Genomic DNA, 11,645 nt, shown 5'->3' with positions numbered 1-11,645 from the left:
ATAACACCGGGTCCTCTTAATAGACCTGCTCCAGAGCCCCAACGAGCGACGCCTGTTACGGCACATCCCTAGGGAGACGTGTGTCTCCCACGAACCTTGCTGCGCAAGTTGCACGGCAGCACGTGACCACTGTGCCACCGTCTTCCCTCAGGCCACTGGGTGCGCGCCTAGAGCTCTTATGCTTCACCTAGGACGGGAGGAGTCACTTCACTTCATCTTCCATCCTCCCAAAAAGACTCCTTTCCATCAGACACACGATCGTCATCAAAGCAGTTAGTTAACACACTAATTACATAAACCTCCATAACTACATAATATAATGACTTCTCACTCAAAACAACGCCCGCCATTAAAGATCTAAGATTACAGACCATAGACAAAGTTATACAAACTTTTTTGAACTTTAAACATTCCCATGCGCGACTCACACTTGACCGATAATTGTAACAATGCCGCTATGTCGATCACAATCTAGTTTTTCAAGCATGAGAGTCTAATTTCACTTTTAAAAACAATAGTAGACTAAAGTCGTTGTAAATTGTGCTGGGAACCGTGGTTGTTGGTCGTTAGGGTATGTGGCCACTGTTCTGGTTAGCAACGGTGTATATTAATGGAGTAAATTTTTTTAAACGTTGCTCCACACTAGGATTTTCTCCTGTGTCGTGGGTGCGTTTACAAACATACAAGTTCAAATAATACAGGTTCTTCGAACCCGCTACACGTTCCACGGCAGCCAGTTGCCCAGCCACCACGCCAACCGTGCAGTCTAAACGTTTGATATTGATATAAGTTTTTAAACTGACATGGTCATTAACATTATTATTAGAACTTATTACGGGATATTTACCGGATACTTACCTTTACGGGAAGTGAATAAACATGGTAAATATCCCGTCTCATAAGTTCTAAAAATATTTGATATTGACTCTGTACGATTGATACAAAGCAGGGTTTGTCAAACTTTCGGCTCCACACGAATCCTTGTTAAAATTTCTAAGTGACAGCGAACCCCATACTAACGACCGCCCTCCCCATCCAAGAAAATAAAATACAGTTGAAGAAAATAAGGTTTAACCAAAAGAAATGTCTGAGTAATATTAATGTGAACGTGTGCTTGTTTCTTGTCGCAAATGGATTCAATGTTAGGAGTAATTTTTGTCAATTTTATCCTTAGGTAATTCTGAATCGGTATCAAGTCGATTTCTGTACCTATTTAATTTTTAGCATGGCCGCGTGTGAAAACCCACTCTGACATAAGCCACCATTAGTCCAATAATAAGCAGCGATTCTTGGAGAAAAAAAAAGATTAAGTTATTCAAAATTAAAATTTATGGCAAGTGCTTTTGATTTTAAATGAATTACCATATATTTCCATTGAAGATGTTACTCATTGACCGTAACAAAAAACTATTAAGTCCATACAAAAATTATTCAAAAGACCAATTAAAAAACAAATAAAAATAAACGGTAAACCCATTAATTTAAATCACTCATAAAAATTTGCATAAATAAACACCAAAACTGAGCATTCGGTACAATTTCGCCGCCATTTTATTCGAGTGTTACGTCACAGTGAGTATGAAGCCTTATGATACGTGTTGTGTAACAAAATTACGTTGAAACGACAATAATCACATATTACGAGGGTCGCGCGATTAATTAAATTTTATTATTTACAATATTAAATTATTTTAGGCTTAATTCTAGCGGCCATGTTGTTATTCTGCCGCGAATATTTTGATTTTCTTATCTGCTTGGGAAAAAAGATAAGAATAAGTATCTAATTACAAGTTTTTATCGTGTTAAAATGTAATTAGTATGTATTTTATTCCTTGAAGCTCGAACAAAGTGCGTTGCGATGCAGGTCGCCTCCAACTGGACTATATGGACGTCATTGAGGGAGGCCTATGTCTATCAGTGGATGTCTTGTAGCTAATATGATGTGATAATAACGAATTCCTCAAAGAAAAAGGGAGAAGCTTCCTTTAGGTATATAATATACAATACAGTAGATGAGGATCACTCTTATGATTTAAATGAAAATACAAGTAGTACCTACTAGTCCAAAGAAGGACAATACAACGAAATGTATCGACGAAAGCCTAAATTAATAATTGAAATTTTCAAATAAAAATAAATAATGAATATTATATTCTGTTCAGAAAATACAAGTAGTACCTACTAGTCCAAAGAAGGACAATACAACGAAATGTATCGACGAAAGCCTAAATTAAGTATTGAAATTTTCAAATAAAAATAAATAATGAATATTATATTCTGTGTGAACAGCTCCATGTTCCTTGACCACAGTAGAGCTGTGATGTTGTAGGTTGTCTAGGAATGTTACGAACATGCGGCGCGACTGTTATAATTCCGTATTTTTAAAGAGTGTTCAAATTAGCTCAAAGAGAATAATGCACATTTTTGTAAATGCAAATTAGGTAGGTAATACCATCCATGCTTAGATAGACTAATAGGTATCAGACTTGGAACAAAAACTGCGAACCATAAATGAAACATAAAGAATGCTTTAACAGGATAATTGGAAGTTTTTGTTAGTTAATTATACTAAGTAAATCTAAAAATATCTTGTAGGAAGTATATCGCTTAAATGACTAACTAAGTAAAGAATTATTCATTCACTTTTTTCCAGACAAAAAAAGAAAAAAAAACAAGTACTTAGCTAATTGGATTACTTTTATGCTTTGAAACACTAAATAAAAAAGCAACGTCACGCCTTTTATCCGCGAAGGGGTAGGCAGAGGTGCACATTAGGGCACGTAATGCCGCTATACAATGTACACCCACTTATCATTATTTGTGTTATAAGTCCCATGTAATAGGCAGTGAGCCTATTGCCATATACTGGGCACAATTTCAGACTCCGTGCTTCTATTGAGAAATTTTCGAAAAACCGAAAAAAACCCAATAAGACTCTGTCCGACCCGGGAATAGAACCTGAGACCTCTTGTCTGGCAGTAGCAATTGCGATCACTCAACCAACGAGGCAGTATTGCAACACTAAATGAGTTATTCTAAGTGCGTTGCCGGCTTTTAAGGATTTGGGTATGTGGAGGAACTGTGAAATAATATAATTATAGAGTGTCTGGTAATCTAACTCACAACTCAGAACACTACATAGCGGAGTAGGAACGGGGTGGTTTTTAGTCAGTAAGAGTCTGACACTCCCTCTCGCCTCGCCCAAGGCGGGAGAAGTCATCAGATGATTTTCCCCTCTTAAAAAAACAGCGAAGTAAAAGCTTTGCTTGTTTTTATTTTTTTTAGTTTCACGCCGATTTTCTGTAATACTGTTTTATCACTCCGGTTTAGCCGACCTATTCGTACCGAAGCACGTGACGTGGAACGGGAAATAAAATAAAAAAAAACAATTTTTTTTTAGAAACGTTGCCCCACATTAAGATTTTCTCCTGTGTCGTGGCAGTCGTGGGTGCGTTTACAAACATACAAGTTCACGTACACATGACACCCAGACCCGAAACAACAATTTGTGGATCACACAAAGAGTTGCTCCGTGCGGGAATCGAACCCGCTACCCGTTACGCGGCAGCCAGTTGCCCAGTCACCGCACCAACCGTGCAGTCAAATATTGATATGACGTCATAAGAATTGGTTAATGTCTTAAACGTGGTATTGGATTGATAATTTCGTCTAAACTGTCAGTGGCTCGTTGGTCTAGGGGTATGATTTTCGCTTAGGGTGCGAGAGGTCCCGGGTTCAAATCCCGGACGAGCCCAAACCTTTTGCACTTTGTTCCTTATATTTTTTAAATTTGTTTTGTTATTTATTTAGCATGATTTTTTATTCTTTTTTAATATAATTAAAGATAAGAAATTTTACAAAACATTAGATTTGGTAAACTATATTAGAAGGTTTTAGTAGTAATACCACTACTATTTATCTAATTACCATTATTTATCATGTCATTCATATCATATTATTCATTTATTTACAGTTACATAATACATTTAAATATGTTTAAACACATTTTATAACCTCAATTTAGAAAGCAATGCTATTGGATTATGAACTGATATAGTGGCGCCATCTAGTATACACTTTACAAAACAGTATAGATGATTGCGCAAAGATTTTCATAGATGTCGCTAGTGTGCCGATATCGCGAGTTGTGTTCGATGATATAATTTTACTGGAGTATAAATTAATTGTGATGCGAAGTGTTGGATTGAGCTCGGTGTGGTGTGTTATTTGAAAGGCTTATAAATGTCTTGCAGTGGACGACAACTGGGTGATGATGATGATGATGATGATCAGATCATGGTGATGGATTTTCGTAGTTTTTTTTTATATTTGATGGGTTGATGTTTGGCTGCTATCTCGCCTGGTAAGTGATGATGCGGCCTACGATGGAGCACGTCTGTCCATGAGCAGCCTATTCACTCGGGCTTTGTAGACACCCAGGTTATCCCTTCAGGAAACATAGACTCCGGCAAAGAATTCCACTCCTTAGCATAAGGAAGTAATCAGCGACACTCGGGATGTTACTCGGGACATCTACCATGAAGCGGTGGCGCTTTAGTGATTGTCTTGTGGTTCGATGATGGAAAGGACTAGGGGGAATCAAGTTGTGCGATTACCCCGCACATATTTGAGTAGTTAGGTTCAAAATCAAACATTTTTAAGGCAGGTTGTTTTTTAATATTTCTGTTTGGAAAGAAAACTAATAAATGAAAAAGTGTAAGAAAATAAGCATTTATTTGATAAATTCTTTAGTAGTAGGTAAACATAAATAAAAATAACAATGTCGTAGTAACGATAAAATCACAATAAAATTTATGAAAATAAAAAATTAAAAAAAAAAATGACGAAGAGATCTTTAACAAAGAAAAAATGTCAGAAAGCCACAAAGGCTAGCTGAATATCAAAAAAACTAAAACTAACGTGGCAGTGGTATGTGAAAACAAAGCAATAATAAGCAATAACCAGTTAATAATAACATTCTTAAATAACTAATTTAGCATGTGTTGTGTCTTACACGAAAGCTAAAATTCTTCTGACAATAAAATGTAATGACAAATAATGTAAAATTTTCTCATCGTTGACAACCTAGTCAAATTCAAAACGTTCAATTCTTCTCCCGTGTCACAACGCAGCCTGCCAGTGTGTGTCAACATCTAGCCTGCCAGGTGCATGTGATGAAACCTCATTGCTACAGTCTCCCCCTCTAACCTGAGCGAACGTCCCCGCGATCAGGTTAGTTCTTGCGTGGTCTACCCTTCCTACGTTTCTTTCAGCCGACGTGAGGAGGCGACTGGCGTACTCTATAGGTCGCTCGTCGGTCCCCTCCCCCTGGAGTAATGCCGCTCCTAAAGCTTAACTGCTACTGTCAGTTCTGAGTACGAAAGGTTTCGGCTACGCTATGGCCGTAAGACTTACAAAACTTGCAACGAACGTGCTTATCGCGTTTCGAATTTTCATTCGAGTTACTAGTGACTTTCGAGTCCGTAGTAACGTCGGAACTAGTGGTAGTGGTAGACTCGATCTTATTGTTATGGTGATCGCGTAAAACTTGTGAGCAGGAAACGTTAGATTTTGCCGTATTGCCGCAAAAATTTTCGGTATTTAATGATAGTTCGGAGATCGCGTCTTCGATGACCCTTACCTTCTCTACAAAATTATGTATGTCACCAATATCACTACGCTGTAACCGCTTACGTACTCGACGGTGTAACAAACCATAAATTATATCTATTTGCATAGGCAAAGGTACTTCGTATGGTAATTTTACAATTAGAGACCTAAATCTACACACAAACACTTCTGCACGTTTGTCTTTTTTGTTCCTAGCTGAACATTTCACGTGATATCTTGTATGCCGGCTTCGGCGTCTGACAGTGATGAGAAGTCGAATTCTTGGCTGTCACTAAACGGGTCTGTGTACGGGTAGTGCACGAGGACACAGCTGAAGTCCATCGGGGCTCCGCACCCGCCCAACAACTTCCGAATCTTAGTCTCGGAGTCAACATGGAGCGAAGTCGGAGCACGGCGTCCTTCCAGGTGGCGACGTTGTTGCGGGCGCCGCGCCACCACACGGTGGCATCGCCCTCTAACAGCATCGGGAGTCCCCGCAGCGCGTGATCGTCACTCACGTCCGCACAGCACACTCCTTGTATACCTGGACCGCTAAAAATCGATGAAGGCTTCTAGTACCTCCGGTTTTTGAGAAGTACCGGTGAACCTCGTGGTACACTTTGCGAAGTTCCAGGACGAACTCATCTTGAGAAGTCCGGTGAACCCCGCGGTACACTTGGTGAAGTTCCAGGACGAACTCTTCTTGAGAAGTCCGGTGAACCCCGCGGTACACTTGGCGAAGTTCCAGGACGAACTCTTCTTGAGAAGTCCGGTGAACCCCGCGGTACTCGTAGTGATGTTCAGCGACGGTGACGATGGTGACTGCCATGAGGCGCCGGCGTTTCGACCGCGTTTCGTCGGCGCAACGACCGCAGCGTCTCTATTGGGCACCTAGTCGTATCCGCCTGCATTATGCCGGCACGGTCAGACGAGGCGCTGTGACAAGTTCGGGGGCCCGTACAGGACTCTGCTCCGTAGCTTCGTCGTCTGCCGTCGTCTGCCTCCGTAGCCTAGTTCGGGGCATGGTCGGCCCCACGTTGGGCGCCAATTTAGCATGTGTTGTGTCTTACACGAAAGCTAAAATTCTTCTGACAATAAAATGTAATGACAAATAATGTAAAATTTTCTCATCGTTGACAACCTAGTCAAATTCAAAACGTTCAATTCTTCTCCCGTGTCACAACGCAGCCTGCCAGTGTGTGTCAACATCTAGCCTGCCAGGTGCATGTGATGAAACCTCATTGCTACACTAAGTCATTTAAAACTAAGGAAAAAATGCAAAAATGTGCGGTAACTTCCGTTTCGTCTAACCATGTTTTATTCCAAAAATCTCAAGTTTAATGAAACAATGAAAATAGACAAAAGAAAAAGAAACCTATGGTACGATTTTAACTAATGTTTTTTCTATAGCTAGTTTCAGAGATGAATGATATGATTTAAGCTTATAGGAACACTAAAACATCATTACCGAATAGAAATATGACGGTGTCTATATTCGGTAAAATGGCATTGTTGAAATTAAAATACAATTAACAAAAACATTAACAGAAAACAACAGCTACATGAATTCGACAAAAGCATGACTTAACTCGTGATTCAGACAGACATAACAAAACACAATTTGGCTATACATGGTGACGATACCCAAACAATTGAATAAGCAATATTTTAAAAACAAAAGGCGAATCAATCATGAGTGTACAATAACAAACGGTTTTCCACCTCAATGCCTAGATAATAAGTGCGTAAACGGAGCGTAGAAAGTAAAAAACTAAACAAACCAGAAAACGGTTCAATCAAAATTAGTTATAACATCGGAAGCGTAGGAAATGTCAGTCAATTTAACGATAATACAGCTGGGTATTTGATATGGGTGATTGAAAATGAAATATGGATGCGTGTTTGTAAGATAGTGGCAGTTATAGACGATTTTCATGAAAACGATGATGAAAATATGAAATATGATGAGAATAATGCATGATATGACAATGAAAATGAACTAAATGCAATGGAAATCGATGATGCACAAGATAAACTTGAGAATTTTGGAACAATGACAATAAAGATCACTATAAAAACAAATTTAGTTGCTCAAATTAATAACTATGCATGCGTAAAATAATGCAAACATTTAAATCAGTAACTAATTGCTAAAGGAAAATTGGCAGGCGATTGACTCGACCTTAATAACGTGCTAACTAGAGTATCTAATCTAACAGTAAACTAAATCTTCGAGCAACTAAAATTGTCTAAAATAAAACACAATTAAATGCTTGACATGAAATAATCATCAGCCGGACAAGGATCATTTGTATCGATAGGCTTGTACCTATAAATCTTTCCTTTAGTACCTATGATAATATTGTTTTTATGATCGAAAGCTAGACCGGTGATTTTGAAACCTAACTGTCCTATTTTTACAGGCAAAATGCTTTTAGTAAAGAGTCTGAACAAGGAACCTTTGACAGCTACTATAGCTTCATCGTTATTGTTCAATTGTAGAATGTATTTCAGTTCTCTTGTGAAACCTTTATACTGAATTGGTTCATACAAATCTACGGAGAAGAAATACAGTCTACCATCAATATACTCGTAGAAAGCATTGCCTTTGCTATCAAGAATAAAGCTGTAGGCTTTTGGAATTTTATCGTACCGTTTCACAGCAGCTGACCCGTTCATAAAACGGAATATTTCGTGGTTTGATCCCGTTGCTATGTACATTTGGTTGTCCGTTTTATCTATGAAGATACTTCGTACATCATCGTCTCCGATCGGCCTTTCTGCAGTGATCTCTGTTCTTGAATAATCGTATGTGACTAAGCCTTGATTGGTGCCAATGTAAATAATATTGTTGGTAGTATCAATAGCGACACATTGTCCAAGTAATTCATCTGAAACTGGCAGTTCTTTGATGCCTAAGGATCCATGTTTTAGTAGATGTATTCCTTTAGTGTAGTTTCTTTTATGAAGGATGAAGAATATGTGGTCGGTTCTTGGGTCTATAACCATTCCTGTTGGGTAGCCATCTATAGTCGCAATTAGCTGTCGCTTGTAGTATTCGTTTCCGATTTTGATTCGTTCACATTTTTCTGTGTTGTATCCAGCGATGAAAATGGCGAAGACAGACAGGATTTTAGTCAAGCTCCTCATTGTGAACGCAGGTTCATGACAAACGTTTGTGGTATCTGTGAAGAAGATAGCTTTGAAATATGGTGTGTGTGAAGAAAAAGGTATTGAAACAATAAAAGAACATCTTTTAAATCCCTCTAAGTTCAGATACCTGTAGAGATGAAATAAGCTATTAATGTGAATAGTAACACTAGATCAAATTAACTATTATGTTATCGGCTTACACACGTAACGGTTTGACGAGGAACTCGACTAGTTTCACTAGTCATTCCTCGTCAAACACTCACTCAAACTCGTACTTCCTCGGATTTTAGTCGAGCTATGCTAGAGAGCCGTGCTCATTTTCAAGAGCATCCGTAAGCCGACAACTTAATAATTAATTTAGTATGTCTCACGAAAGTTATAATAAAACTAGATCAAATGATCATTTATAAATTATAATCGTCATTAATGAAGAAGACATATTAAAATATGACAATATAGATACAGACAAAGCACACAACGAAAATATTTACAGAACAGATCACATACACATTGAAATCGCATAGATATATGAATATAACAGCTACAATGCAAGTAAGTCAGGATGAATTATTATTGTTTTGGCAAATGATGGAACAAATGTTTATACAAGTGGCCATTGTATACTGATAGTGTCACAATGACCGACTTATAAAAAAAGAACAGTGTTGCTTGATGGTTCACTATAATGGTATTTGTTTAATTAGATTCTCATAACTATTAGACGTAATGATATTAGTAGGTAGTCAAAACATAGACTCATAACTTCCTTTAGCTCAAAATGGTTTTCATAGACTTTAGCAAGGCTTCCGATTGCGAAGTTATATTAGTATAGTTTTTTTTTAGTCTGATTTATTTTGTTTTGTTTTCCAAGTATTGCTTGTTTAATAATGTTGAATTTTGATATATAAATTGTATTTTTTATTTAATGATGCTGTTGGAGTACTACAGGGTACTATTCTGAGCCCAACATTTTACTTTTTGAGAAATTGTTGATTTAGGCTATCATATTTTTCAAATTGAAATTGAAAAAATATCTTGCATTATTAAAATAAGTTACGTTATAGTTATGTGTCTCAGTAAAACTTGTGGAAAAAATTAACGAAGAGAATTTTAAGATTATGATAGACTTTAAGAAATATAAATGCCTTGTCATAATCTTGAATGCTTAATAGAAAGAAAAAAAAGAAAAGTAATTTCAAAATCAAGATGAAATTATGCACAGTAACATAAATATTTTAAAATTAAATCTTCCTGTATAGTTTTTTCAAAACAAATCAAACCACTTTAATGCATCCATAGTATACAGTGTGGCCTTTTTTACAATTGTAATAAAGTAATATGTTCCAACTATGTGCCCTTTTGGGAACTTAGGGAAAATTTAATTACTTAATTTACACCTTATAGTGAACCACGAAGAATTTCAAAGAACGGAATTCTACAAGATTTAAATGAAATAAGACACCCACCTGAGGAAAGCTTCTTCAAGTTTTAGACCACAAGCCAATCAGGAAATCCCTGACAAAAATAGAAAAACAGATGAAGAAAAAGATAATAAGAATTTTAAAGCTATAGATCTACGCTCCTACGTATAGTATAGAAACTGCAAAAAAGGTCATATTTATTTTATTGCACTAATAGTATGATATATGCACAATTTATTATTCCTTTCACTGTTTTTCAATCAAATAGAATGGAAAAATTAATAGATATAGATATAGAAAAAAAAACTTTCCAGGTAAAACACACAAGAGATAGCAAATGTTCAAATTTAATGTTGTTCAAATGTAATGTTTCATTTAACACACAGGTGATATAAAATGTTCGCATTGAACGCCGTGGTGGTCACCGGTGACCGACGTTAGCGGAGGATTTACCTTCAACAGTTTTCTATTGGCAGTCAAATCAAAATGGAAACTTCGAATCACACTCCTGTGAAGTTTTGTTTGCAGTTTCGATATTATACGTGAGGACATCAACTACACAAGTGCTTGGGTGATTCTTAAAAAAAAACACAAAAAGTTAACGGCATCATTATCCTCGACCAAAAGTTAACAATTCTGCAAATTGAAACACAAAATTTGGTTTCAATAAATTAAGCTATGACACTGCTCCCAACCAATGCAACAAAAATAAGGATGATAATAAGCTACCACGATGCTTAATAACGCAGGAGAATAATGATTTGTTAAATAAAGTTACAGTTTTTTTAAGAAACACCCGCTTACCAAAGTGCAGTAAAATAGAAACTGAACGCACCTGTCCGTCCACGGGCGTCGGCCGTTTGTTATGAAATGGGTTTAGCATCATCACGCTCGAAGACTTTATAAAACATCTGCCATTGTGTCACGTATCCACGATGCTTGTAAACATGCTGCGTGTTGACATTCGCATCATGAAATATAGGGTGCTTTAACTATTTAAATTATAATTTTAATATTTCTCATGATTATGAGCTTCTAGCATGGCTTCAAACTAGTCGAGTTCCTCGTCAAACAGTTACGTGAGTAACCCGATAATATAATAATTAATATTAAAATTATATTCGTAATTAATTTTTATAATAACTATCGTGAGACATTTTAGGTGTGGGAGAGCCATGCTTCAGCATGAATAGGCCGGCTCGACCGGAGTGATACCACGGCCTCACAGAAAACCGATGTGAAACAACGCTTGCGTAGTGTAAGTGAGGTTACCGGAAGCCCAATTCCCCCCTAATCGATTGCTGATGTTTCTTAAACGTATGAAGAAGCATCTTTATTTTTTCAGGTTTTATTATTTATTTAAATGTATAAGCATACTTAAGCATTATCAAATTAAGATGCATCTTAGTTTAAAACTTTGTCTTACTTCTACCAATTCTGCAGCTTGTGGATCTATTTTGG

General features: G+C 37.1%; 1 protein-coding gene and 1 non-coding gene across 5 annotated transcripts; one reads left to right on the top strand and one right to left on the bottom strand.

Annotated features, from left to right (window-relative positions):
• The first annotated feature begins 3,682 nt into the window (after nt 1-3,682).
• Trnap-agg (transfer RNA proline (anticodon AGG)) lies at nt 3,683-3,754 on the top strand. The gene has a single exon. It is a non-coding gene; the product is annotated as a tRNA-Pro (tRNA).
• Nucleotides 3,755-6,864: 3,110 nt separating this feature from the next.
• On the bottom strand, nt 6,865-11,163 carry LOC118276996 (uncharacterized). Of its 4 annotated transcripts, none has more exons than XM_035595639.2 (3): nt 11,020-11,118; nt 10,230-10,278; nt 6,865-8,795 (listed from the first exon to the last, which is right to left on the bottom strand). In XM_035595639.2, exon 3 carries the CDS (start codon nt 8,758-8,760, stop codon nt 7,876-7,878), a length of 885 nt encoding a protein of 294 aa, XP_035451532.1. In that variant the 5' UTR covers nt 8,761-8,795; nt 10,230-10,278; nt 11,020-11,118; the 3' UTR covers nt 6,865-7,875. The 4 variants fall into 4 exon arrangements, with proteins under 4 accessions (XP_035451532.1, XP_035451534.1, XP_035451533.1 ...); XM_035595641.2 differs by having other exon boundaries at nt 10,989-11,034; XM_035595640.2 differs by lacking the exon at nt 10,230-10,278 and having other exon boundaries at nt 11,020-11,163.
• Nucleotides 11,164-11,645: the final 482 nt, after the last annotated feature.

This window comes from Spodoptera frugiperda, chromosome 17, assembly GCF_023101765.2.
Source record: "Spodoptera frugiperda isolate SF20-4 chromosome 17, AGI-APGP_CSIRO_Sfru_2.0, whole genome shotgun sequence".
NCBI lineage: Eukaryota > Metazoa > Arthropoda > Insecta > Lepidoptera > Noctuidae > Spodoptera > Spodoptera frugiperda.
The sequence above is the reverse complement of the archived record's forward strand: the minus strand, read 5'-3'. Positions and strand labels throughout refer to the sequence as shown.

Bases quoted from the DNA above. Each gene is read 5' to 3' on its own strand.
- LOC118276996 (XM_035595640.2), bottom strand. From the start codon at position 8,760: ATGAGGAGCTTGACTAAAATCCTGTCTGTCTTCGCCATTTTCATCGCT.